The 24121-nt window shown below is 47.8% G+C and overlaps 1 protein-coding gene across 5 annotated transcripts in view; it reads left to right on the top strand.

Annotated features, from left to right (window-relative positions):
* Positions 1–24121, top strand: part of ARHGAP17 (Rho GTPase activating protein 17) — a 100154-nt gene that overhangs the window by 38234 nt on the left and 37799 nt on the right. For all 5 annotated transcript variants that reach the window (XM_075564639.1, XM_075564635.1, XM_075564636.1 and 2 more), the window contains exons 2-7: positions 6504–6543; positions 10736–10840; positions 15006–15079; positions 17764–17875; positions 18125–18201; positions 22264–22375. In XM_075564639.1, the coding sequence (XP_075420754.1) occupies positions 6504–6543; positions 10736–10840; positions 15006–15079; positions 17764–17875; positions 18125–18201; positions 22264–22375 (520 nt within the window). The remainder of the gene's footprint in view (positions 1–6503; positions 6544–10735; positions 10841–15005; positions 15080–17763; positions 17876–18124; positions 18202–22263; positions 22376–24121) is intronic.

The following is a 24121-nucleotide window of genomic DNA, read 5'->3' as shown; positions in this document are numbered from 1 at the left end:
AGCGTGCTATGGGGGTGGGGTTCGTGGTGACCCAGGGAGAAGGATTCCTTACCCCATTGGTACCCGTCATCCGGTTGGACACGGTCACTGAGGTTTGATGCTCCAAAAGAGTCGGCACGCGTTGACATCCGTGACTTGGGCATTTATTCCCTCTGCACTGGAGCTGGCGGCTCCCGCTTGTGTTACGAAGACGTGCAGGCTCAGAATTGCAGTTGCCAGTAGCCAAAATGTTGTTTCACAGCAGTGGCATTTTGAGAGTAGGGCGCTGATACTCCAGTCCAGGAGCAGAGATGGAAATTGTAAGTCAATTGGGAACTTTACTTTGGCAATGACCCTTAGCTGGAGAGTTTGTTAGCATTAGCCAAATGCACCGCTTTCATTTGGGAACGTTTCTGTTTTTCCCTCTCCTGCTGAGTGGGCTGAGCGGAACATCTGATGACCTGGACTGAAATGTTGGATATTACCTTTGGGCTGCCAACCACAAGATCAGTGGTTCAAACCCATCCGTTTGCTCTGAAGGAGGACAGTGACGCTGTCTGCTTTTCCAGAAAGAGAATGAGTTTCAGAGACCCCCATGAGTTCGAAGCAACTCGACGGTAATGTGTAGTTTGGAGGAAACTTGATTATATCAAAACGCACAGCACTCCTGCTTTGGGGCTTGGGGAATTCCAAGGAGAAAATCTTGCATTTCACCAAAAAGAGACCAAATCCCTTAAAGGCTTGAAGATAAACAAGCAGCCATCTAGCTGAGAAGCACAAAGCCACATGGAAGAAGCACACCAGCCTGTGTGATCATCAACTGTCAATGGGATCAGGTATCAAAGACCCAGAACAAAAAATCATATCAATGTGAATGAGGGGGAGTCTGGAGTGGAAACCCAAAGCCCATTGGTAGACAATTAGACATCCCCTTATAGCACTGATGAAACAAACAACTTTCCTCTAGTTCCTAAATGCTTCCTCCCCCCCCCCCCCCACTATCATGATCCTAATTCTGCCTTACAAATCTGGCTAGACCAGAGCATGTACACTGATACAGATCAGAGCTGGAAACACAGGGAATTCAGGATAGATAAATCCCTTAGGATCAATAATGAGAGTAGCCATACCAGGAAGGTAAGGAGAAGGTGGGGGAGAAAGGATGAACTGATCACAATGATCTACATATTACCCCCTCCCAGGGAGACAGACAACAGAAAAGTAGGTGAAGGGAGACATCGGTCGGTGTAAGACCTGGAAAAAAATGATAAATTAGCAAAGATTTATGAGGGAGGGAGGGAAAAAATGAGCTGATACCAAGGGCTCAAGTAGAAAGAAAGTGTTTTGAAGATGATTATGGCAACAAATGTACAAATGTGCGTGACACTGTGGATGGATGGATGCATTGTGCTGAGAGCTGGTTGAGCCCCCAATGAAATGATTTTTTAAAAAGGTGAACAAATCCAAACCCTGCCTCCTGCAAGCCTCCTGTGAGGCATAGTAAAGCTGCAGGGCGGCTCCATAGGAAAAAACAAGGCCAGCGTGACACGGTGCGTGGACAGTTCCTTCCTGCTTTTTATTGTGTGCCAGCTCCAGACAGGAAACCTTCGAGTGTGTTTTCGAGCATAGAAGCCTGGACACAGAGAAAACTGACAAAGCAGGAAAACACACAAACAAACAGAACTCGTGTGTACACAGCTGAGATATGGGCAGCCAAATGCCTAGCAATACGATTTAACAACAAAAAGTGTTACTTTTAGTACTAGATCACTTTGCTCACCGCTTTTTATTTTATTTTATTTTTGTCCTTATCAAATTGAATCTGTAATCGCCTTCCCATTACTTTGCTAATTGAAAGAGCAAAACAAACGGGTCTAAGATAGCACAGCTCAGGAAAAAGAAGCAGCTTTTCATGGCTGATCTAAGTACCAATTGCTAGCCAGATATTCTAGATAACTGCTGGTCTTTGAATAGCTAAGAATTACTTGGTAAAGCTGAATACACCCAAACAGTTCATCGTCAAAAAGGTCAACCTTTGGACCAGTCAGTGTTGAGAGACCTCAGGCCATTGGGACAGCACTGGGGAGGGGGGGACCCCTGTTTCCTCACCAGGAAGGTAGAGCTAGCTCAGACCAGTGAGAGAAGCACAGAGCGAGGGACCCCCCCAATTTGTATACTGTATTATAATTTCACAGCCACGATTTGCCACTTGGAAGAAATCATGTGATTACAGTTCCTTTTACTTTTAAAATTTTTCAATAGGCCTAAAGTCTGGTTAGTAGGGTAGATTTTAAAAGATCAGATTTATCCATGAACTGTGCAGTGTCCATGAAGGTGGGAGGCGTAGGATAAATTGATTTGTAATGATGTTGTAAACCGTGTGCTATGTTTTCACATAGGCTCAATCTATTTTCAGCCCCTGGAGACTTTTTTTCGGAGTACTTCTAAATTTAACCCAGATGGCCCTGTTGTTAATTTGGACAGAAGGAGCAATAAGTAAATGTATTTTGAATACTCTGAGATGCGTAGGCTGCTTCCCTTTTTGTAGAGATTGACAGTTGAATGGTTGCCTTTAATTTAGGGGTTCTTCACCTAAAAATATAGCAAGCATGCTACTGAAATATGCCACTAGCACACTATTTTAAAGAGTTTTAAACTACATATGACTACAGTTTAAAAAGTCAAATAATAATGTTTTAAAAATCACAAAATGCCGCGGTTCTCTGGCCCATCTCTTGGAGATGCTTCCCCAGAGGCAACTGCTTTCAATGTTTATTTATTCTGACATGTATTTAGATCTCTATTTGTAAGTAATATGGATAAGCTGCTATCCTTTGGGTCATCAATTTTAGTTATTTTCTTTTGACTTCCTACTATAGTGAGCAAGGGTTTAGGCTTATACAAACCTTTGCTTCTGCCCACCCCACCCCCCACTTCCCGCCACCCCCATATCCCCAGTGCCGTTATTGCGGTAGGTGACTTGACATGGGCATGTATCAGTTGTAGAGGACCTTTGTCACATTGCTCAAGCTGGGCAGAGACCAAGGGGCTGCCTGGCTGAGAGGCCAAGGACCAGCGAGAGACATTGCCTGTCTCCATGACTGAGAAGGCATGCCGTGGACAAAAGAATGGTATCCTTACCATTTCTGATCCTGATTCGTAATCTAGTAACTTGCTTAGTAAACCCCCATCGTCATGAGGATTGTCTGTGAGTTCTGTGTGAGCCTCACACAGACCGTCGAGCCCAGCGGGCCGATGGAGTGCCGTGGAAGAAATAGTTGGTGTCAGAATAGGGTAAAAGAAGTTGGGTAGAGGCATATCTAATTTCTGCCCTGTGGGAATCGGTGTTGGTTTGGTATGGAGTTGGATTCTGCTCCCTCCTGAAGTCAGCAAAAGTGATATGTGGCTTCCATGCCATTCCTTCACTTATAACAAATTTTGGTTGCATTTTTATTTGATACATTCTTGTAGCCATATAATTATTGGCAGCTGAGCATGGGATACACTCTGTTTATCTTTCTGACCGACTTTTGTTATTCCTGAGGTTAAAAAGCTTGCTTTACTTTTTCATTTGCTTTATAGTCTGTGTGACTGTACTGGTAAACTTTTAATGATTGGCCCTCGAAAATACGTAATAGAGATATGGATGGATGGGTGGATGAACACCCTAATTGTATTGTTTGTAGTTGTGTTGTATTTTATTTGTGCTTTCAAGTTACCCAACACGAGGTCATCGAACAAGGAGCTGGGGAAAGATACACCCAACGTTGTTGCATTAGGAGGACATATTTATTCTGATTCTCGGTTACATCACTTCTTTGGAAACTGAAGATTTAGTAGGCCCTGGGACTTGTCTCCGTCCACTCATCCTTCCAGATGGAAATCTCCATCTGTAAAGATCGCAGGCCTGGTGGTGTAGGGGGAGGTACATGCTGGCTGCTAACTGCGCGGGGTCGGTGGTTAACCCACTCGCTACTTTACAGGAGACAGGTGAGGTTTCTGCTCCCATAAAGATTTGCAGCCTTAGACCCCTATAGGATTTCTACTCTGTTCTATAGGGTCGCTATGAGTCAGAATTGACTCAACGGCAGTGAGGTGCTTTTTCCTTTTGTTTCAAATCTAGAGACAGTGCCCTGGTGGTATTGTGGGTTACACGCCGGGCTGGCAATCGCAGGATCCGCACTTTGAACCCACAGCTACGCTGCAAGAGAAAGACGAGCCTATCTGATCTTGCAAAGCCTTACTCTGGAAAATCCAAAGAAGCAGTTCTGCCCTGCTCTAGAAAGTCACGTTGAGTCGAGATTAATTCTATGATAGTGGGTTATCAGAGATAACCCACCGATTCCTGTCCACATATTTGGTCCTGAATTGAGAAGAAACGGAGAAAGTTACACAACGCAGTGGCGGTATTTTGTAAGAGGAGAGGTGAGGCTGTTGGTGAGAGGCCTGGGTGCTGTGGTGAGACTCTGACAGTCTCATGACAGTAGGGAGGGGCTCTCTGGGCTCTCTGTCGGGTTTCTTTTTGAGGCCGCGGTGGCTTGACCTCAGAGTCAGCTGGAGCCCGACTCCGTTTCTCTAACTGGCATGACTCTGTAACTGGCATGACTCCTTGTGTTTGGGGTTTCAGCAGCGCCCGGCCCCACATGTGCCAAGGGAAGATGGGGATGACATATTCTGGCCTGCTGCTTGCTCCACGGGGAGAGCATGAGTCTTGGCCGCGTCTCTGCTGGAATGAGGCGGTACTGGAGCCAGGTCAGAGTTCCCAGTTCCTGTAGGAACCAGTGAGTGAGCCGCTGCTGGAAGCACATCTGACTTAACTGGGGCACTGCTGTGATGCCTGGTGTTTGGAATCTTCTTGCTTCACTTAATATGGCATCGCCCTGAGTGTAGGCTGGAGGTGTGCCCCACATCCTTTTGCCCTTGCCCACAGCTGGCACTGAGGTCATTTCGTGGGGTGTCCCATCTGCTCTCTGGCCAAACAGGCTCCTCCTTTTCTTGCCTTGGTTCCTGGCACGATCTGTTGGGCGCTACATCTTATGAAAGGCTTCAGAAAGCCTGGTTAATTGTTGCCCCTTCCTTCCCTTTGAGGCGCCCTATGGGCGCTGGGCTGCTTACCACAAGGGCAGTGGTGCAAACCCAGCAGCTGTTCTGAGGGAGAAAGATGAGACTGTCTGCTCCTGTAAAGAGTTACAGTCCCAGAAAGGCACTGCTGGGTGGCTGTGATCAGAGTCAACCCAGTGGTAGTGGGTTGTATTCCTCTCCTATGTTCAGGACTGAGACTCACATATTATTATCTCTAATGATTGCTTTGTTTGGGGTGGAAGGAATTTGGTAGGGACAATAGATGGCTCTATTCAAATCAGTGCTTGAACCCACAGGCCTAAATGGCCCTCTAAGGGTGTGCCTGGCTTGTTGAACTGCAGAGAAGAATCTTAAATTCTCGATCGATACCTGGCAACTGAGACGCAAGCACTTCACACCATTTTCTGCCGGTGGCTGGCAGCCATTGTGAGTTTCTGGGAATGCGGAGATGTTGTTCCCGGTCGTTTGAAAGCATAGAGAGGGGAACGCCGTGAAGTCTCTCTTTCAGAGATGGGGAGACAGACATTTGAAGGAATAAACCAGCTGTGCACTCGATTCTGACCCCGGCAACCTCCCGTGTGTTCGCCCAGAGCTGTGCTCCAGCCAGTTTGCAGTGGTTGTATGTCACAGAGTCTTTGCCAAAACGATTCTTCCAAGGTGCCTCTGGGTGGGACTGAACCGCCAACGTTTTGATGAGCGGCCAAGCTTGTCAACCATATGCGCTGCCAAAGGACTCTGAAGGTGGGAGTACGCATTTCCTCAGTTCTGATGGTGACGTGAGGGTCTCGACTCGAACTATTGCGTAGTGTTTTCTGGCTTTGGCACATCCTGGCTCCCAGGAGGCTGGGGAACTCAGAAGCGAACATTTGAAGAACTGATGTCTGAGTTTCTGTTGCTGTTCGGCGCCAACAAGTGGAACCCCACTCCGGGAGGGTCTGTGTAAGCAGAATGAACACTGTGCCCCCCCCTCCACCCTCGCACACACACAATGGCTGGTAGGCTCACGTCCGTGTTTTGCAGCCAGCATCTCCAAAACAGTCGTTACTTGAGCTGCGGCCCAGGGAACGCCTCAGTGGGATTCTGAGTGGGGAAGGGCTCCTTAGAATGTGTGGATCTCGCTCTAGACCTGCTGAAGAACAGTAGTGCTCTTGGGCAGAGACCTGGGAGGCTCTTTCATACCCATCAGCTCTCGCGGGGCCCGTGAGTCCGAGCCTGCTCCAATCCTAGGCTCAGGGTGATAGATGGCTTGTTTTCGTGTGGGGCCACTTTTCTCCGTCAAGTTCGCTCTCGTTGCTGACGTTGCTCTTCGAAGTACAAATTGATGAAAGGGTTACCTTTGTTGTTATGCGTCTCTGCCGCCTTTGTTTAAAACTCCAGGATAAAGTATTCATGAGTTGCTTTTCCCTTCTGAATTCCTAACTCTGATTTTTTTCCCCCCACAGAGCCGAGAAAACAGAAGTCCTCAATGAAGATTTGTTACAGGTAACACAGTGTCTTTTAAAAATGCTCTTTTTAAATGAAATATAAAGAAAAGCAATGCCCGTCGATGAAAATTCGAGCTTGTATCTTTCTTTTGCCTCGAACAGAATAAAATTGACGAGTGTGGCTTTGAGCAGAGAAGAAAAACAATTGAATTGCTTGATGATGTTTTTATTTTAAAAAGGGATCTGAAACTTCCATGTCATGTTGAGCTGTCCAGCTTTCAGCTTGGGGTGGGGTGGGCAGTGGGGCCTGGCCAGCCCAGCTGAGCCACTGGCAGTGTGGCATGGGACTGTAGTCTGCTGCTGTGGTGATGCCCTTGAAGGGACAGAACCCTGCTACTTGGAGCCCAGGGCCCCCCAAGTTCTAACCTGGCTCTGTAGTTTCTCACTTCCTCATACAGCTGATCTCCACTCTAGGACCCTGGGCTGGGTTGAGTCTTGATAGGCTGCTGGTCCCAGGGGCCCTGGATAAATATGTCAGAACTACCTACCTGGAGGCTCTAGGGTGACCTCCATTCTTCAGCTCAGTCTCTTTGCCCCATCCTGCGAGGACAATGGAGCCCTGGTAGCATCTCGTGATTACGAGTCAGGCTGCTAGCCACAAGGTCAACAGTTCGAAACCACCAGCCAGCTCTACTGGAGAAGATAAGACTTTCTACTCCCATAAAGAGCTACAGCTATGGAAACTTACAGGGGCAGGTCTCCTGTGCCCTGCATGGTGTCTGTGAGTTAGGATTGACTCCATAGCAGTGAGTTACAGTAAGGATGTTTTCTGCCAGAGCAACCTGGATGCTCGGCTTCCCCAACTTGCCAGTCCATCCCTCAATAAGTTTCCTTTGACCCTGGGACCACGGAGAGTTTTGGGAAGAAAAGGCCTTGGACACTATGCAAATCGCTTCACTCCATTTCCCTCTCCCACACTTACCTGAACACTTAAAAAAAAATAACCCACTGCCATATAGGGTCGTAAGGAGTCTGCATCGACCGGATGGCAGTGAGCTTGGTTTGGGTCATAGAGTCTATACCAACTCATAGCTAACCCTACAGGACAGGATAGACCTGCCACCGTGGTTTCCAAGACGGCAGCTTTTTACGGGAGCCGAAAGCCTCATCTTTGTCCTTAGAAGCAGCAGCTGGTGGTTTCCAACTGTGGACCTTGCAGAAGAGCAAAACCTCTTCTGGCACAGAAGTTTCTTCTGAGCAGCGTCACAAGTGAGCTTGCTCTTTGTTTAGATGCCCCAGAGCCGGTCTACTCTGGTGAGTCCTTGTAGAGCAAAGATATGGTCCCAGGAGTCTTTCTGTCTCTCTGCCATAGCTAAAAGCACTTCTTACTTGGTTCTTATCCTCTTTGTGAAATTCATTTTCAGACTTTCAAAACTACCGTCTGGTCCAGTCAAGCCTTCACTGGACCAGACTTTGTCATGTCAGTGTTTGATAAGCATGTCCCTCCCCACGTCAGTGATAAGCATGACCTCATTTCACCTGTGGACACTGAGCTGAGGACCAGGACCTCTGAGGAAGCTCCTTTGAGGGAGCTAGTGTCCTCCTGGGACTCAGCCATGCACCTGCCTATGTTGGGTTTTGTTCAGATTGCCATAGCCATCCAAAGTCGGTTTCTGGAACGCCTTACGTTATGATTGTTTAATTACAAATTTAAGGTTTATTTATTTACTATTTAAAAATGCAAACCAGTTGCCACCGAGGTGATTCTGACTCACGGCGGCAACCCCGTGTGTGTCAGAGTAGAGCTGGTGTGCCATGGGGGCTTCAGTGGCTGGTGGTTTGGCAGGAGTTTGCCAGGCCTTTCTTCCAAGGGCTCTAGTGGACTCAGACTACCCAGGGACTCCTGTTTATTATTAAACAACATCAGATACTATCAGACAAAGATGAATAATAAAATCTGTAAGTTAATTATTTTATAAAAGACATATCTACATTATATCTGCCGGCACTGCTGTAACTACGTTCCCTCTGGTTTTGTTGTTTTAAACGGGAAGTAGCGGGAGAGGGGTGTTGATAAGTGCAGACAGCAGTTCCCTGTCTGGTTCAAAGCAGCAGCCCTGGGCTAGCCAGCTTTGTGGCCCTGGGGCTTCTTGAACCTCTGGGTGTCTCACTTTCTCCTTCCCTAACTCAGCCCGTTGAGTTACTCTGAGCTAAACTTGTAGCACCCTGGGAAGGGAGCCGGCGCACAAGAGGTGCTTTGCTGTTATCGTCACCGCCAATGGTTATTCTGTCTGTAAAACTCCCCGCGATTTCCTCAGTGTTCTCCCTCCTTCCGCCTCCGTGGGAGCGGGCACAAGAGGCGGCCCGTCTGTTTGTTATGGTCGCATGGAGCTTTGCACAGGAGATCGTGAATCCCCGGAGGGCTGGACCCACAATGTACACACTGCTGTTTCCCCAGGACCTTGCACAGGGCCTCAATGTGCACTTGTCCTCTCAACACTTGTGATGGGAATAGATTTTGTTTGGGTGCCAGATCTGTTCCAAACCAGCAAAAAAAAAAAATCAATTACACCCCCACCCCACGCCCCTACACACACACACACACACACACACACACACACACACAAACCCTAAAAGAAATATTTTTTAAAACACCGATCTTGATTTTAAAAGGTGGAACATTTATTGTGAGTTCTTTCCGACGTACAGGATAAATCAGTGAACAAAGCAGATCAAGCCCCCGTCTATGTGGTGTTCACATGGTGGTAAAACTTGAAATGTAAATGGAATTGAAACATAATGTTTTCCCCTCTTCTTGAGACAAATGAAGAATGTGCCTCGGGCTTCAGAAAGTTTGTGGGGAAACGGAATTAAAACACGATTCTTTTCCATGAACTTTTTGAAGGCCCCTTGTACTCATTTCCTAATGCTTTAAATTCCGATTACTCTAAGATACGGGCACAGTGACTTGGCATCTGCTCGTAAACACGAACTTCGCTGTTCCTCCAAGCCCGGTGATTGACCTTGGACCCGAGGGGAAGCAGTTAGTGTGGTGAGGGCTCTTGAGAAGGAACATGAAACCATCTCCTGGGGTGAAATGTTTTGTATTCTGTTTCGAATTTGTTGGTTTTTCTTTAAAAGTGCGAGCATCCCCATGGGTCTGCTCTCATTCTCAGTGAGTCATTCTCAGAGTGCACGTTGTGTGCATTCCTTCCTGTCAAAAGCAGCGTTCTGGGCCCTCAACGGCCCTGTCCCAGCACAGGATTTGGGGAAACGAATCGGGATACATGGGTCCCCAAACTCAGTGCTTCGTCCTGCTGGCTATCCATTGTGCCCCGGAGGTGAAAACACAGACAGACAGACAAACCCCATAGGGAATGATGGTGAAAGCACTGGTCTTGGGTGCGTTCCATCGTGGAACATTTATTTTCAGTCTTTCTGATCGGCTTCTGTCAAAGGGTTGATTGCTATGACATGCAGCGGAGAGCTTTTGAGTGCCTTTGTGAAAAATTTCCCCTTTGGGGCAATAGACTTGAGCCAAAAATAACCCAAATTGTCCACCCAGGCGATTCTGACTCATGGCCACCCCAAAGGACAGCACAGAGTGGCTCCCTAGGGTTCCCAAGGCCAACAGTCTTTATGGGAGGAGAGAGCCTCATCTGTCCCCCACAGAGTGGCGGGTGGGTTCAAACTTCTCGTCTTGGGCTCGCAGCCCAAAGCATAACCCACTCTCCCACCAGGGTGCATTTGGGGTTCGGGGCTTTTGACCTGAGACTTTGCCGGTGCTGTAGCGTGTTAATTGACTGCCCCCTCTTAGTCTGAGAGCAAGATCTCATTAAAGCTGACCCCGCTCTGTGCGGACAGATTCAACCTTGAAGCGATCTAAACACCTGCATGGACGGAAGTCTGTGGATCTCAGCCAAGAGCGAGTTTGCCCTCGGAGTGATATGTGGCAATGCCTGGAGACTTTCTGTTCTGTCACATCGGGGTTGGAGGGATCACTGCTTGTGGCACTATAGCAGGTGGAAACCAAAGGTGCTGCTAAACATACCGTGTTGCACAGGGCAGTCCCCTTAACTCAGAATTATCCAGTCAACGTGTCCACAGTGAAGAATCCTTGTGTAAGCGAAGGGGGACCATTTCTATTTACCAAGGGCTAAACAAGATTTGGGGATGCCTTTCCTACCGTGTGAGGAAGAGCCAGGTTTGTCCTCAAGCTCTAAGATGGTCCTTTATCTTTCCCTTGCCAGATTGAGCGGCGCCTGGACACGGTGCGGTCGATGTGCCACCATTCCCACAAGCGCCTCATGGGCTGCTTCCAGGGCCAGCATGGCACCGATGCAGAAAGGAGACATGTGAGTATCCGACGCCGCAGGGCTGCCCCTCTGAGGCCGTTTCATCCCTTTGATCAACTTGTCTCTTCCAGTCACCATTGGCAGATTTTATCATAGATTTGTACCTCAAGTCGCTCTAATGCCCCTGCCTGACAACGTCATTCCCTCATGCTCAGGTCATTGCTGGGCTCAAAGCCCTGCACCCTGGCGTTTTCTCCAGGCGCTTTTAAAGCGCCTGAAACAAAAAGGACACATCCACTTAAGAGTTCTTTGATGGCTGGAAGCCTACCTTCAACTGACTTGGACAGCAGAGGAAATGTATTAGCTTGGTAAGTGAAAGTGCAGACGTTGGATGGACTTTAGGTGAGACTCAGTCTAACATTCCAACGATGTAACAAGAAAATCCATTTCTTCCCCTCTTGCCTCCCTCTTTTTCACTGTTGACCTGCACCAAGGTGGACACCCGTCAGGGTTGTCAAGCTGATTACCAGCAGCTTCCAAGGGCCACTGGTGTGAGCCCAGGTGCATGCCCAGCGGAACTAGAGAGCATCTCTCCCAGAAATGTTCTTAACGTAACGAGAGCGCTTCATCCACTCCCCCGTCAGATAGAAACCTCCTCTCATTGTATTTACATGAGTTGAGACAAGTCTACTTCTGGACATCCCATTCCACCCTAGTTACCGTGGTAGCAGGTGAGGTTGGGTGAGGAGATGGGATGGGATGATAGGCTTAAGTTAATCAATCAGACCTAGCCCTAGAGCTTGGGCTGTGGTCCAACAACCAACTTGAGGCTTTCTGGGGCTGGGAGATAGCCCTACGAAAAATGAGGATGTTATTATTGAGAGGAAAAAGAGGGACCACAGGCAGCCAGACCACTGAGTGTCTATTCCAGAAGACAGTCAGTCACAGTGCCCGGGTTTCTGCACATTACAGGTAGAGCACAGTAACTGATTCATTAGGCAGTGCCCTGCTTGGTTGTCCAGGTTTCTTCCTCGTGAGCGTGCACTGACCATTAAACGCCCATAGGACATAACAGTTTCAGCGGCACCCTGTGAGGTGTGTGGTACTGTTTCCTCAGTAGACGGAAAGGAGATACTGATATGCAAATAGTCTGTGTCATCCTCCTGTAGTAGTTCCTGTAGCCCTTTGTAGGGCATCTTATAGCCGAGACGATCCTTCTCTTTTACAGTTCTTAGCGTTCCACAGTTATGTGTGTGGAAGCCGGCCCAGTGTGCTGGCTTTGCCCAGACTGGGTCATCTCCTCTTCTCTGGCTTTTGCTCTGCCTACCTTTTTACCATTGTTTCCTAAAGGTCTCTCCTTGGTCTCTGTATTCTTGCGCTTTCATTCCCCGGGCCACCTTCCCTGGTCTCATGATTCCTAATCAATGTGTTTACACGTCTAAGTCATTTTCAACCAGGCACAAAACTTCCTCTCCTACATGTCTATTTTAGCATGCGTAATCAGTTTTTTTTCCTCCCAGAGCTGCCTGGCCAGCAAGTCTTGTGATTCACGCTGCTAATATCTGTGGAATTCCCCACTTCCACTCCTCCACAATGAACGCAAGACCTGATTACCCTGTATCTGCGCTGTCGCAATCACCTCCCGAGCTGTAATGCCTTCTCGTCACCTCCTGCCATTCCAGATTGTCTTCGGCCTGGTCACTCGAGTTGGTCTCCTGAAATGCAAATCAACTCTCTGCCTTGCTCCTACTATGCATGCGTGGAATCTTACTTAGTGGTTCTCCACAAGACCAGAATGATCCCCCTGGGGATATTTGGAAATGTATGGGGCATTTCTGATTGCCATCATGACTGGAGAACACCACTAGCATTTGGAGAGTGGGGACCAAGTGTTGTGCCTGGCAGTGTCACTCTACCCAGGCAGCTGCCCCCCATATGCCAGTGGTGCCTAGTTTGAGGAGCACTGGCTGACTCCCCTGGCTGGGATGATATCCAAGCTCTGTAGCATGACTTCAACCCTTTATCATTGCCTCCTATTTTCCTGATCAGGCTCATTGTTTTCCAGCTTCCTCTCATTCACACTGCTCTCCACCCACTTAGTGCCCAACCCAAATCACACCAAACCCAAGCCCGTGCCAGTGAGTCAGAATGACTGTGGTGATCCCATGTGTTACAGAGTAGAATGACTCCATGGGGCTCTCTTGTCTCTGATCTTTTGGAAGCAGCTCACTAAGCTTTTGTTTTGTTTCGTTTGGCGCTGGTTGGTGGATTTGAACCACCAACCTTGAAGTTCGTAGTTGAGCACAAGTAATCTTTGATGCCCAGGCACCTTACAATGCTCGTGGAAGCAGCAGTCAAGAGATTGCCTTGGGGAAACCTGCCGTACAAAACCTTTTTATTATTGTTAAGTGCCATTGAGTCGGTTCTGTGCAAACACGGCCCGGTCTTGCGCCCTCCCCGCAGCTCTTCCCGTCACTGTGTCAGTCCAAGGCATTGAAGGCCTTCCCCATGTTTTTGCTGCCCCTCCGCTTTACCAAGCATGACGTCCTTCTCCAGGGACTAGTCTCTCCTGACAGGATGGCCACAGTAGGCAAGACAAAGTCTCACCATCCTTGCTTTGAAGGAGCCCTCTGGCCATAATTCTTTTAAGACCGATCAGTTCGCCCTTTCAGCAGTCCATGAGAGTGATAACGCAAAGGTGTCACGTGGAGGCCTACGGTGTGCCTGACCCAAACCATGGTGTTTTCACTCGCCTAATACGCAGATGCAATCTGAAAAATGAGGAAGAAAAGATTAGAGAAAAACTGATGCATTTGGATTATGGTGCTAACAAAGACCAGTGAAAGTACCACGGACTTCCCAAAGAATCAACAAATCTGTCTTTGAAGAAGTACAGCTAGAATACACCTTAGAAGCAAGGAGGGTAAGACCTCGTCTTACGTGCTTTGGACAAGTTACCGGGAGAGACGAGTCACTGGCAAAGGACATCATGGTAAAGTGGAGAGGTAGCGACAAACAGGAAGACCTTTCACAAGATGGATTGGCACGGTGACTGCAACAGTGCGCTCAAACATAGCTGTGAGGCTGGCCCAGGACCAGGCGGTCTTGTGTTCTGTTGTACAGAGGCCTGCTGTGAGTGGAAACCAGCTCGAAGAACCCCAAGGGCAACAAGAGTTGTATAAACTGGTCTTCCTTGTAGATCCATCCCATCACAGATAGCATTGTACTTGAAAATAGACCCTGACATGTTCTTTTAAAAAAATTTTTTAATTGGGAGTTAATACGTATATTATTCCATAGTCAATCACATCAGGTGGTATTGTACAATTGCTCCCACAATCAGTTTCCAAACATTCTCTTCCTTCCTGGACTCCTTGGCATCCTCTCTCTACTCAGCACCCCCGTACCTCACCCCCACCTGCCCCTGTGCCCCACCCCACCCCACTCCACCCCACATGTCCTTTCTAATGATGAATGTGGCCTCCATTCTGTTTTATTGTTGATGACTTCCAGTTTTCCTAGATTCATACATCCTGTGCTCTGGTTAGTAATGGACATTTACAGCTGCTGCTTCTCATTTGCATTATTTCCCATCAGCAAACGAAGGCCCTGAACTCTTTGTCCCATCCACGTCACTATGGCCCACCCTGCCATGAAGAGGCAGCTCTTCTTCCCCACTTATATTTTCCGTTTTTTCCAACCTGCGGGGTCTTACCCTCCAACCCTCACTCCCACCATGGTCCACTATTGTTCCTAAGGTTTTTCAGTCACTGGTTTTGTAGAAATGTAGCCTCATCCTGCTTCGTAGTCTGGTTTCAGTGTGAAGCCTCCCTGCTACCTGTTCACCAGGTGTGACCTGCTGCTATTGGACATACTAGTGGCAAAGCTTCCGGCCGTTCAGCAATGTGCGAGCTCCACAGTACAGCGCACTGACAGATGAGTGAGAAACCACGATAGCAGCTAGGACTGTTAAGTACCAGCCACTGGGCGTGCTAGGTACTTGGTGATGAATATATCCTAAAACAGGGACACTATCCTCATCCATATTTTCTAGGAACAAGGAAAATGAGACACAGGGGATTGCCTTACTTGTGAGACTAGGATTTGCATTTAGGAATCCCCCCCCCCCCCCCTGAGTAATTTGACTAGAAGGAAAAGGTACTGGAGTGGATACTTGAAACTGATGATCAAATAATGAAAAAATGTAATGTTTTCTACTTTCCAGAAAAAACTTCCCCTGACAGCTCTTGCTCAGAATATGCAAGAAGCTTCGGCTCAATTAGAAGACTCGCTCTTGGGGTAAGAGTCCAGTGCTTTCCGGGGACAGTGCCGTCCGCGGGAGGGGCTGGTTGGTGTACATAGCAGCCCCTTGTCTGACCAGAGGGACCATGACATGAGCGGGAGGGTGTCGTGCATCCGCCGGGAAGACTCATCGTCCAGGCCCTGCGGGAGCCAGTGGGGTCAAGGCTGCTGAGTTTCTGGCGAGTCTTCCCATGGTGGGAACAAGGCCCTCATTGGAAGGCAGAACGAGTCCGTGGGAGAACTCATCGCTAGAGTTCCTCTTTGCTTCCTGTGAGCTTGCTCATAGGGAACCTGGTGGGGTAGTGTCTTCTGCACCGGGTTGTTCCCTGCAAAGTCAGCAGTTTGAAATCACCAGCCCCTCCCCGGGAGCAAGATAGGTTTTTTACTCCTATAATAATTTATATTCTCAGAAACCCACCAGGGCAGCTCTACTCTGTCCTAACAGTCTCTGTAAGTTGGAGTAGACTCGCTGACAGTGAGTTGGGGTTTTTAGGTTTGGTTTTTTTTTTGAAAGCTTGAGTGTAAGATTCCAGCCCCTTCACTGTTCAGGTTTTGACCTAGATTTAAAAACGTCGGGGTCCTTAAAGGCCATTTCCTTTAAGGAGGGGAATGTCACAGCTGGCTGACTCTCGGTCATGGGTTTCTTTCTTTTTTTTGACAATGGGCACGGATTGTGTAAATCACAAAAGCAACCACCAAGATCTCACCATAAAATCTGTCTTCCCTCCTTTCCATCCAGCGTGGCTGGTGTCCTTTAAGCCTCTCTGTTGTCCCCTGGTAACACGGTTTCCTGCCCCCCAGCTGGACACCGCTTTGGGTTTGCAGCCTGCTTCTTAGATCTGCCACCGTGCATGTCCATGACCCTGCCATCAGTTGGTAAAGGAAAATAGTTTTCTTCCCCCGTTCACTCGTCCTTGATCTCCTGTGCTCCCCCAGTGGAGGAAGGGCCCCGGTAGGAGGCTCGCTCATGTCCCTGTGCCGGCACTTCCTTCCGGTCCCTCCAGCCTGGCTGTTTCTATGCGTAGGCTTCCGAGCAGCATTGCCGAATGGTGACAAAAGGGCTTGCACCCGGTGTCACTGCTTTTACGTGCTTCCCGTGTAAGAGCTCATTTAGTGCTCAAGACAACCTGTTAGCACCCATGACAGATGTGGACGTTGAAAATGGGGAGTTAAGTATATTTCAGAAGGCCTGTATTTGAACTCGTCTGTACTTGAACTCGCTCGGACAGGCGCCAGAAATCAAGTTCTTGCCAACAACACATGGCCACCTCATGCCACTGTCACACGCATTTCTAACTTAGAAGAAGAACCCACAGAGCTGTAGAAAGGTCTCAGAGAGAAGGCCGGGAGCAAGAGAGGGGCAGGGATGGCAGCGTGCATAGCGTAGCTGTGCTGGTGGGTGTGTAAAATCCACTGTGTGTTCACAGCAAAGCAAAAAGGAATCATGATTTCATGTTAGGCGGCCACCCCACTGGCTGCACGGGAGGAACCCAGCTGCTGTACACCGAACCCACTAGCAGACGTCAACGAAAATAACCACACCAGTGGCTGGAGAGTGCATGTTGAAAAGCGGAAGGCCCTGTGCGTCCTAGGGCGTTGGCGGTGGCCGACAGTTAATGACATAGATGACCAGCCTTTTCTCCCGGGTCATCTCTGGGTGGGCTTACAACCTTCCCCCTTTTGGTTGTATCTGAACATGTTTCCCACTTTATGCCACTTAGAGACATCCCTCACCAAACAGAACGCAGCAGGTAATGAACTTCAGGTGTGATGTGAATGGTTTTCAGGGTGCTTTTGAGAATAACATTCCTGAGAGTAATATTCCTTTTTTCTTCTAAGGCATCAACCTATGGGCCACATTTTTTTAAACGTTTTATTAGGGGCTCATACAACTCTTATCACAGTCCATACATATACATACATCAATTGTATAAAGCACATCCATACATTCCCCGCCCCAATCATTCTCAAAGCATTTGCTCTCCACTTAAGCCCCTTGCATCAGGTCCTCTTTTTTCCCCCCCTCCCTCCCCTTTCCCCCCTCCCTCATGTGCCCTTGGTAATTTATACATCGTTATTTTGTCATATCTTGCCCTATCCGGAGTCTCCCTTCCCCCCTTCTCTGCCGTCCCTCTCCCAGGGAGGAGGTCACATGTGGATCCTTGTAATCAGTTCCCCCTTTCCAACCCACTCACCCTCCACTCTCCCAGCATCGTCCCTCACACCCGTGGTCCTGAAGGTATCATCCACCCTGGATTCCCTGTGCCTCCAGCCCTCTTATGTACCAGTGTACAGCCTCTGCCCTATCCAGCCCTGCAAGGTAGAATTCAGATCATGGTAGTTGGGCGGAGGAAGCATCCAGGATCTGGGGGAAAGCTATGCTCTTCGTCGTTACTACCTTGCACTCTGACTGACCCATCTCCTCTCCTAAGCCCCTCTGTGAGGGGATCTCCAGTGGCCGACACTTGGGCCTTGGGTCTCCACTCTGCACTTCCCCCTTCATTCAATGTGGTATATATATATATATCCTATGGACCACATTTTGTGTATTTCTAGGGCTTTCCGGTGACCATCCTCGAATGTCTTCCCACCATGCTGAGACCGAAGTGGTTGAGCATTGGTAGGCGTGTGCCTTCCTGAGTGAACATGTGCTTACTAGCTCTCTTGTCTTGCATTTCAAGGAAGATGCTGGAGACATGTGGGGATGCCGAGAATCAGCTCGCTCTAGAGCTCTCTCAGCATGAAGTCTTTGTTGAGAAAGAGATTGTGGACCCTCTGTACGGCATTGCTGAGGTAGGCACTTTGTCTGTGGCACGAGGGAGTAGCTGTCAGCACGGACGGGGTGGCGAACGTGTCACCTCCGTCTGTAATTTTAACAGGTGTCGATGGCTGGCCTGCACACATATTAGTATACACAAGACACCTGAATTAGGGGGCAGAATCCTTTGTCAAAGAGGAAAACAAAATTGCAAGTAAATATTGCACTTTAAAATGTTAAGCGACACGCCCTGAGACTCATGCCATGTGGTATATTCTTCTTAGGTAGAGATTCCCAACATCCAGAAACAGAGGAAACAGCTCTCCAAATTGGTCTTAGACTGGGATTCCGTCAGAGCCAGGTAAGGTCAAAGGCTGAAAATAACCAATTAAGTGAAAACAACACTGTTACATCTCATGCCCACCCACCATCGCCATCCCCAACGTGGATGAGAGAAAGACCACCGAGTAGACAAAGCCATGTGCGTGACCCATGGCCTGAGTCAACAGCCTGCTGACACCTCTCTTCGGACCTTGTTCTTGAAGTGCTTGAAGTGCGCCACTCTGGTATGAGTGAGGCAGCAGGGAAAGCAGACAGAGCAAATGAATGGAAGACGTATGTGGATTAGGGATGCGGCGTGGGGACAGTGACAGACGGGTTTAATAGCATTTACTGTTAGGATGGGAACAAACAGATCTGCCACCTTAATAGTTTCTAAGGCTGCCACTGTGTCACCCACCCAGAGCACTTACATTTACCCTCTAAATCAAGCCCTGTTGGACTCACAGAGGAGCAGCCTAAGTTTAACTAAGCAAGCACATCCACAGGACTGCTGACCTGTGGCCTGTTGTCAGCTGGTCGCCAGCCTCAGCCCTGACCTCAAATACCTGCTTCTCAGTAACGTGCGGTACCATGGCAGACTTTGTTCTCGTGTGTGTGTGTGTGTGTGTGTGTGTGTGTGTGAGAGAGAGAGAGAGAGAGAGAGAGAGAGAGAGATTAGGGAATAGGAAGGCCACACCATCACTGACCCGCATCCATTCTCAGGCTTTCTCACAAGGGCTAACACTTTCTGTAAAGGGCCCGGCAGTAAATGCCTTTCCCTTGACAGTCCAGATGGACTCTGGTCAGCGCCCCACTCTGCGGCTCTGGCTGGAAAGCAGTCCTCGCTCGGCAGCAGTGAGCGAGTGGATGTGAAACAGCTCGCACAGTGGGTTTGGCCCGTGGACCGGCAGCTGCGCTCTGCTGACATCTGGTGTGTTAGATTATTTAGTCCTCGTTGCAGCCCCGTGAGGATTCTCTGGGTGGCCAGATACTTCAGCAGCTGGAAAGTTGGCAGTTGGATCCACCCAGAGGCTCCTCTGAAGATAGGGCTGGAAATCAGTTTTGTTTTGTTTTGGATAATTTTTTTTAATGGAGGTACAACTATCATTTACTGAATTCTTAGTTCCTTTGAGTCAGTTGAAGCCATCCCGGTAGTGCTGCTGGGGACGTATTGCACTGCTAACTGCGAGGTTGGGGGTTCAAACCCAACAGCTACTCTGCGGGAGAACGATGAGCCCGTCTACTTCTGTGAAGTCTTGCAGCCTTAGAGACCCCGTGGCGTCACTGGGAGTCTGAATTGACTCAATGGCAGAGGGTTTGGTTTTGGCTATGGGTCAGTTATTTTATAGGTGTTACTGCATTTCTCCCTGCAGATTAGAGACAGCTCTAGGAAATGGTTGTAATATTGCCTCATTGCCTTGTTTCTACTAGCCCTGGTGTCACCGAGAAGCCCTGGTAGCGTAGTGGTTATAACATGTAGCTGCTAACCAGAAGTTCAGCAGTTTGAAACCACCAGCTGCTCCTCGGGAGAAAGATGGGGCTTCCTACTCCCATCAAGAGAATAATCTTGGAAATTCACAGGGCCCGTTTTACCCTGTCCTACAGGGTCAAGAATGAGTCAGAATCAGCTAGATGGCAGTGAGTTTGAGCTTTCGTAAGATGTCGTGGAGGGACTCCAGGGTTATGCTAAAGATTTGTGCTCAAGATTTGTGGTTTAGATCCAGTGGCCCCACAGACTGACCACCTGGCAGTTTGCAACCAAGAAAAGTGTACAACCAAGAGAACCCCCTGGTGCAGTTCTTTTCTGTAACACACGGGGTTGCCGTGAGTCAGAATCAACCCAATGGGGATGGGGTTTTGTTTGTTTTGTTTTGTTTTTTTGAGTACCCGGTGCACCACTGATTTAATACCAGCTCTTTTTTGGCGGGTGGAGGGAGCCAGGGCAAGACAGCACACCATTCAATGTAAACATTGCCAAGATATATTCAGCCTTAAGAATTGCTGAGACAAAAACACAAAGAAATGCTGAGATTTTAAAAGGTACGTCTAGGTTTTTCCCCAAGTGGGAGATGTTACCTACACTCTATTTTTGATCGTCCTGAAAAGTCCAGAAAGGTGTTGTGGGTGGGGGGGTGGGGGCGGGATACAATTCGGAATGAACACATGGTAAAGGTAATCGTGGCCCCCATTGGAAGTACACTCGAGGCATTTGCCTACCTGTGTTCATGTATCTGCTCATCTGAATCACCCACCAGCTCCTGTTGATGCTTTTGGCAACTCTCCATGGGTATTTACTGCACGTCAGGCTCTGTGGGGCACGCTCAAGAAAGAGACCCCTCAACAATGGCTAAGATGAGAATGCGGGCTAACTTACCATATATACTCGAGTATAAGCCGAGGCACCCAATCTTACCACAAAAACTGCATAAAAAATGTGCTGAAAAACTCGGCTTATATATGAGTATATATGGTACTCCCTGGAGAGGCGACAGCTGTGTTTTTTATAAGTAAGGCAGGGATCTTCATACGTTATCCAATGGCTTGCGTCATACCATGTGGATTATAAGAGGACAAGCTAGGATTCGAAGGTAAAGCTCCCCGTCTCCTGAGAAAGCACCCAGGCCCGGAAGACCCGAGGCTCACACTTTTGCTCACGATAAGGCAGCTTCTGACAATGATTCCTGATTTGATCTTGAAATGGGCGACTTAAGGCAGCGAGTTCTTCCTCACTGGAACCAGTTGAGCGATATCACAGACGTTGATCTGCTGGGAATAGAGATCCGCAACAACAAGTCCCCCTTAGGACCCAGCCCTGGGTCGGTATCCCACTTTCCTGGTCTTGCTCACTTAACAGGTGCGAGTGAGCAGGCACACTGGCACAATGGAATGTTTTTCTGTAGTTTTTCTTGTTTTTGTGGTTTCTCCGTGGAGGAAGGAAGATCGTAGCTAGCGTTCTCAATAGAAATCCGTTCTGCACAGGGCATTTTCTCCGGGCGTGTGCACGCACACATGCTTAAATATTTGTTTTCTCCTCGATCTCTATCTTTATAACAGTTCTGCAGGCGGCGTTTTCTTACTTTTCCAGATAAGGCAGCTTCAGCACAGAGAGGCCACGTCATTACCCACAACCACACACCTGGTAAACGTAGAGCAGAGCTGAGGCCTTCGTGGGTCTGCTTCCGAAGTCCATGCTGTTGCCCTGGGCAGCGGGTCAGCTTTGCCTGGCAGCCTCACTGCAGCCTCGCCACCGGGGCTCGCTTCCCGCCGGCATGTGAGATGGGGCAAGACTTAAGGCAGCACAGTCTGAGCTGTCCCCTAGGTTACCACATGGGGTTTCATGCCGCATCTTCGGGACATTTCCGTGACGTTTGTGAGAACTTGCCACAATGGCAGGCACATCCACGTTCAAACCAAAGGTCACAATACCCTCAACACCAAATAGCAACTTTGCTATTATTATCACCCCCCATTTCACCCCCAATCTTTCCGATAGGTTATCTCTCTTTTTTTGGCTCTTATGATTTGCTACATAAAGGGAATGCAAACATTTCTAATTGTTTTTCATATTTTCTGTAGATAGTATCTAAAATATTCATTCTTGCAATTATGTTTGTAAGTATGTTTTATTTTTAGTGTGATCTCATAGCTACGAATTAGTTACTACTATTTGAACGCTGAAAATTACAGGTCATAACAGTAGTAAAGGGGGGGAGGGGTCTTCAGGAGGTCTCAAGAGCAGAAACTGATACTTGGTGGCACAAGGACTATTCCAGACCAAGCAGGAGTGTAAGGGAATGTTTCATGGCAAGAATTCCACAATTATGCATTAAAGAACAAGGTTCAATGGATTGATTTCCTGGAGTGGGCTGTGTTTCAGATTAGTTATGGTGAGTTGTGCTGATTCTGTTATTCCAAATGCCCTGTCATTATGAACATGTTTATGTTCATTCCGGGAGGACAATCGTAGGTGCTGTAAATACTATTACCTCTCTCAAGTAGGACTGGCGTTGGGCATGGAATCTGTCGCTGCAGGTTTTTATCACCTAGATCCTTTAGTTTGTACATATTATTCTCAGAGACTGTCTATCCCTTCGCTTTGCAGATGGAACCAAGCTCATAAATCTTCAGGAACCAACTTTCAGGGGCTTCCATCAAAAATAGATGCCCTCAAGGAAGAAATGGATGAAGCTGGAAATAAAGTCGAGCAGTGCAAGGTACTTGATGTCCCTAAGAAGTGTGCTCTTGTACCCACCTTTTGCGGGGAGAAGAGAGGCTTTGCTTGTGAAGGACGAGAGATCGAATATCGCAAATTAGTTACGAGATTTGACGTAGTTCCTAACAGAGCGCTTTGATGATGCTGGGTGTGTGTAAAGTGTAAAGAACCTGGTGACCTTCAGGGGGGGACAGGATGCATCAGATCAGTACAGGGCTGATCTCTATGAAGTGTAGGTGAGACACGCCGTCACTCTGCAGCCTCCTCGTTAACCCTGACACCAGCTGTTCCTCCCAAGGCACTCCCTGCCTCTTGCTCTTCTGCTGGATGTGGTAATCTGTGCAGTGGCCACACTGAACCCACGGTCTCTGTGTCCAGTCATGTGCTGTCTTAGGGAAGCAGTAAAGCACAACTCTGGATCAGAATCAGTCTGCTACAAAGCAGGATTAGGAGGCCTACAGGTTAACTCTGGAAATGCCCCTGAAGGGAAGAGTACTATGTGATTCTTGGCTGGCAATATTTCCTTTCAGGGTTTTATATGTCAGCCCATTGTCTTCTTGTTCATGTGGTTTCTGTGGAGAAATCAGAGCTAAGTTTATTAGTCCCCTTTGTAGATCAGTTTTATTTTCCTTAGCTGCCCTGAAGATTGTTTTCCTTGTCTTTGGTTTTGGAAAGTTTGATGATCAGGATCTTAATAACAGATCACGATGTGTCCTGGTGATGTTCTTTTGAGATGTATTCTGTTTGGGGCTGGTTCAGGTTCCTGAATGCATATCCTCTTTCATGTTAGAGAAGTTTTCTTCCAGCAACTTTTTGACAATATTCTCTGTGTTTTTCTGGTCTCCTCCTGCTTTGGAATTCTAAGTACATGTAGGTCTCATTCCACTTGCTCTTGTCTTACATAATTTTTGTGTTTTCTTTAATTTTCTCATTAAAATAGATTATTCCTCCAACAGATTACCATTTAGAGATTTATCTTCAAGTTCACTAGTGGCTATATCATCGTGCATTCCTACCAACAATGAATAAGGTTCTGTTTTCCCCACATCCTCGTGAGCATTTTTCATGTATTTGTTCGTTTATTTGTTTTGTGTTTTAATCGTCATCCTCGTTGATTTTCATATTTCTGACAGCTAATCACCCTGTGCACCTTTTCGTGTGTTTGACGGCCATTTAAATGTTCACTTCAGTGCGACTCTTTTCCGCCACCCATTTTATGATTGAGTTGTTGGTTTTTCTGTTGAAGTTTTATGTGTAGTTTGATTGTTAGATTCTTATCGGTTTATTTTAATAGTGTCTGGTCATTCTATTTTCTGAAATTCTCTGTAAAAATGGTGGAAGTTTGCTTATGTGTTTTGTAATTTTTTATTTGACGTTCTTCTTCAGAGGAGTTTTAGATCTGTGAAACTCTTGGGGTTTGAGTGAATCTCCCCAGAGACCACTCCCAGCCCAGGACCATTTCTAGCAAAATTCAGTGTGGGGGTTATTTGGCACACATGTAATAAACGCAACCCCTCATAAGAACAGGCCTACATCATGAAATCTCAGGAGCACTTTTTAATTTCGGCCCCAGATTCAGAGCCAGTTCTAGGGCAGAGAAGCATCCCTATGATTTCCATGTGCTAATCAGCAGACACGTTTAGAATCGATTCTTCCAGGGATCCTGTCTTCATCTGTGACAGGTGTGTGTGTGTGTGTGTGTGTGTGTCTGAGTTCCAACTCCTTATCTGATCTGGCCTGAGGCCTC

The sequence above is a fragment of the Tenrec ecaudatus genome, chromosome 12 (genome assembly GCF_050624435.1).
Source record: "Tenrec ecaudatus isolate mTenEca1 chromosome 12, mTenEca1.hap1, whole genome shotgun sequence".
NCBI lineage: Eukaryota > Metazoa > Chordata > Mammalia > Afrosoricida > Tenrecidae > Tenrec > Tenrec ecaudatus.
The sequence above is the reverse complement of the archived record's forward strand: the minus strand, read 5'-3'. Positions and strand labels throughout refer to the sequence as shown.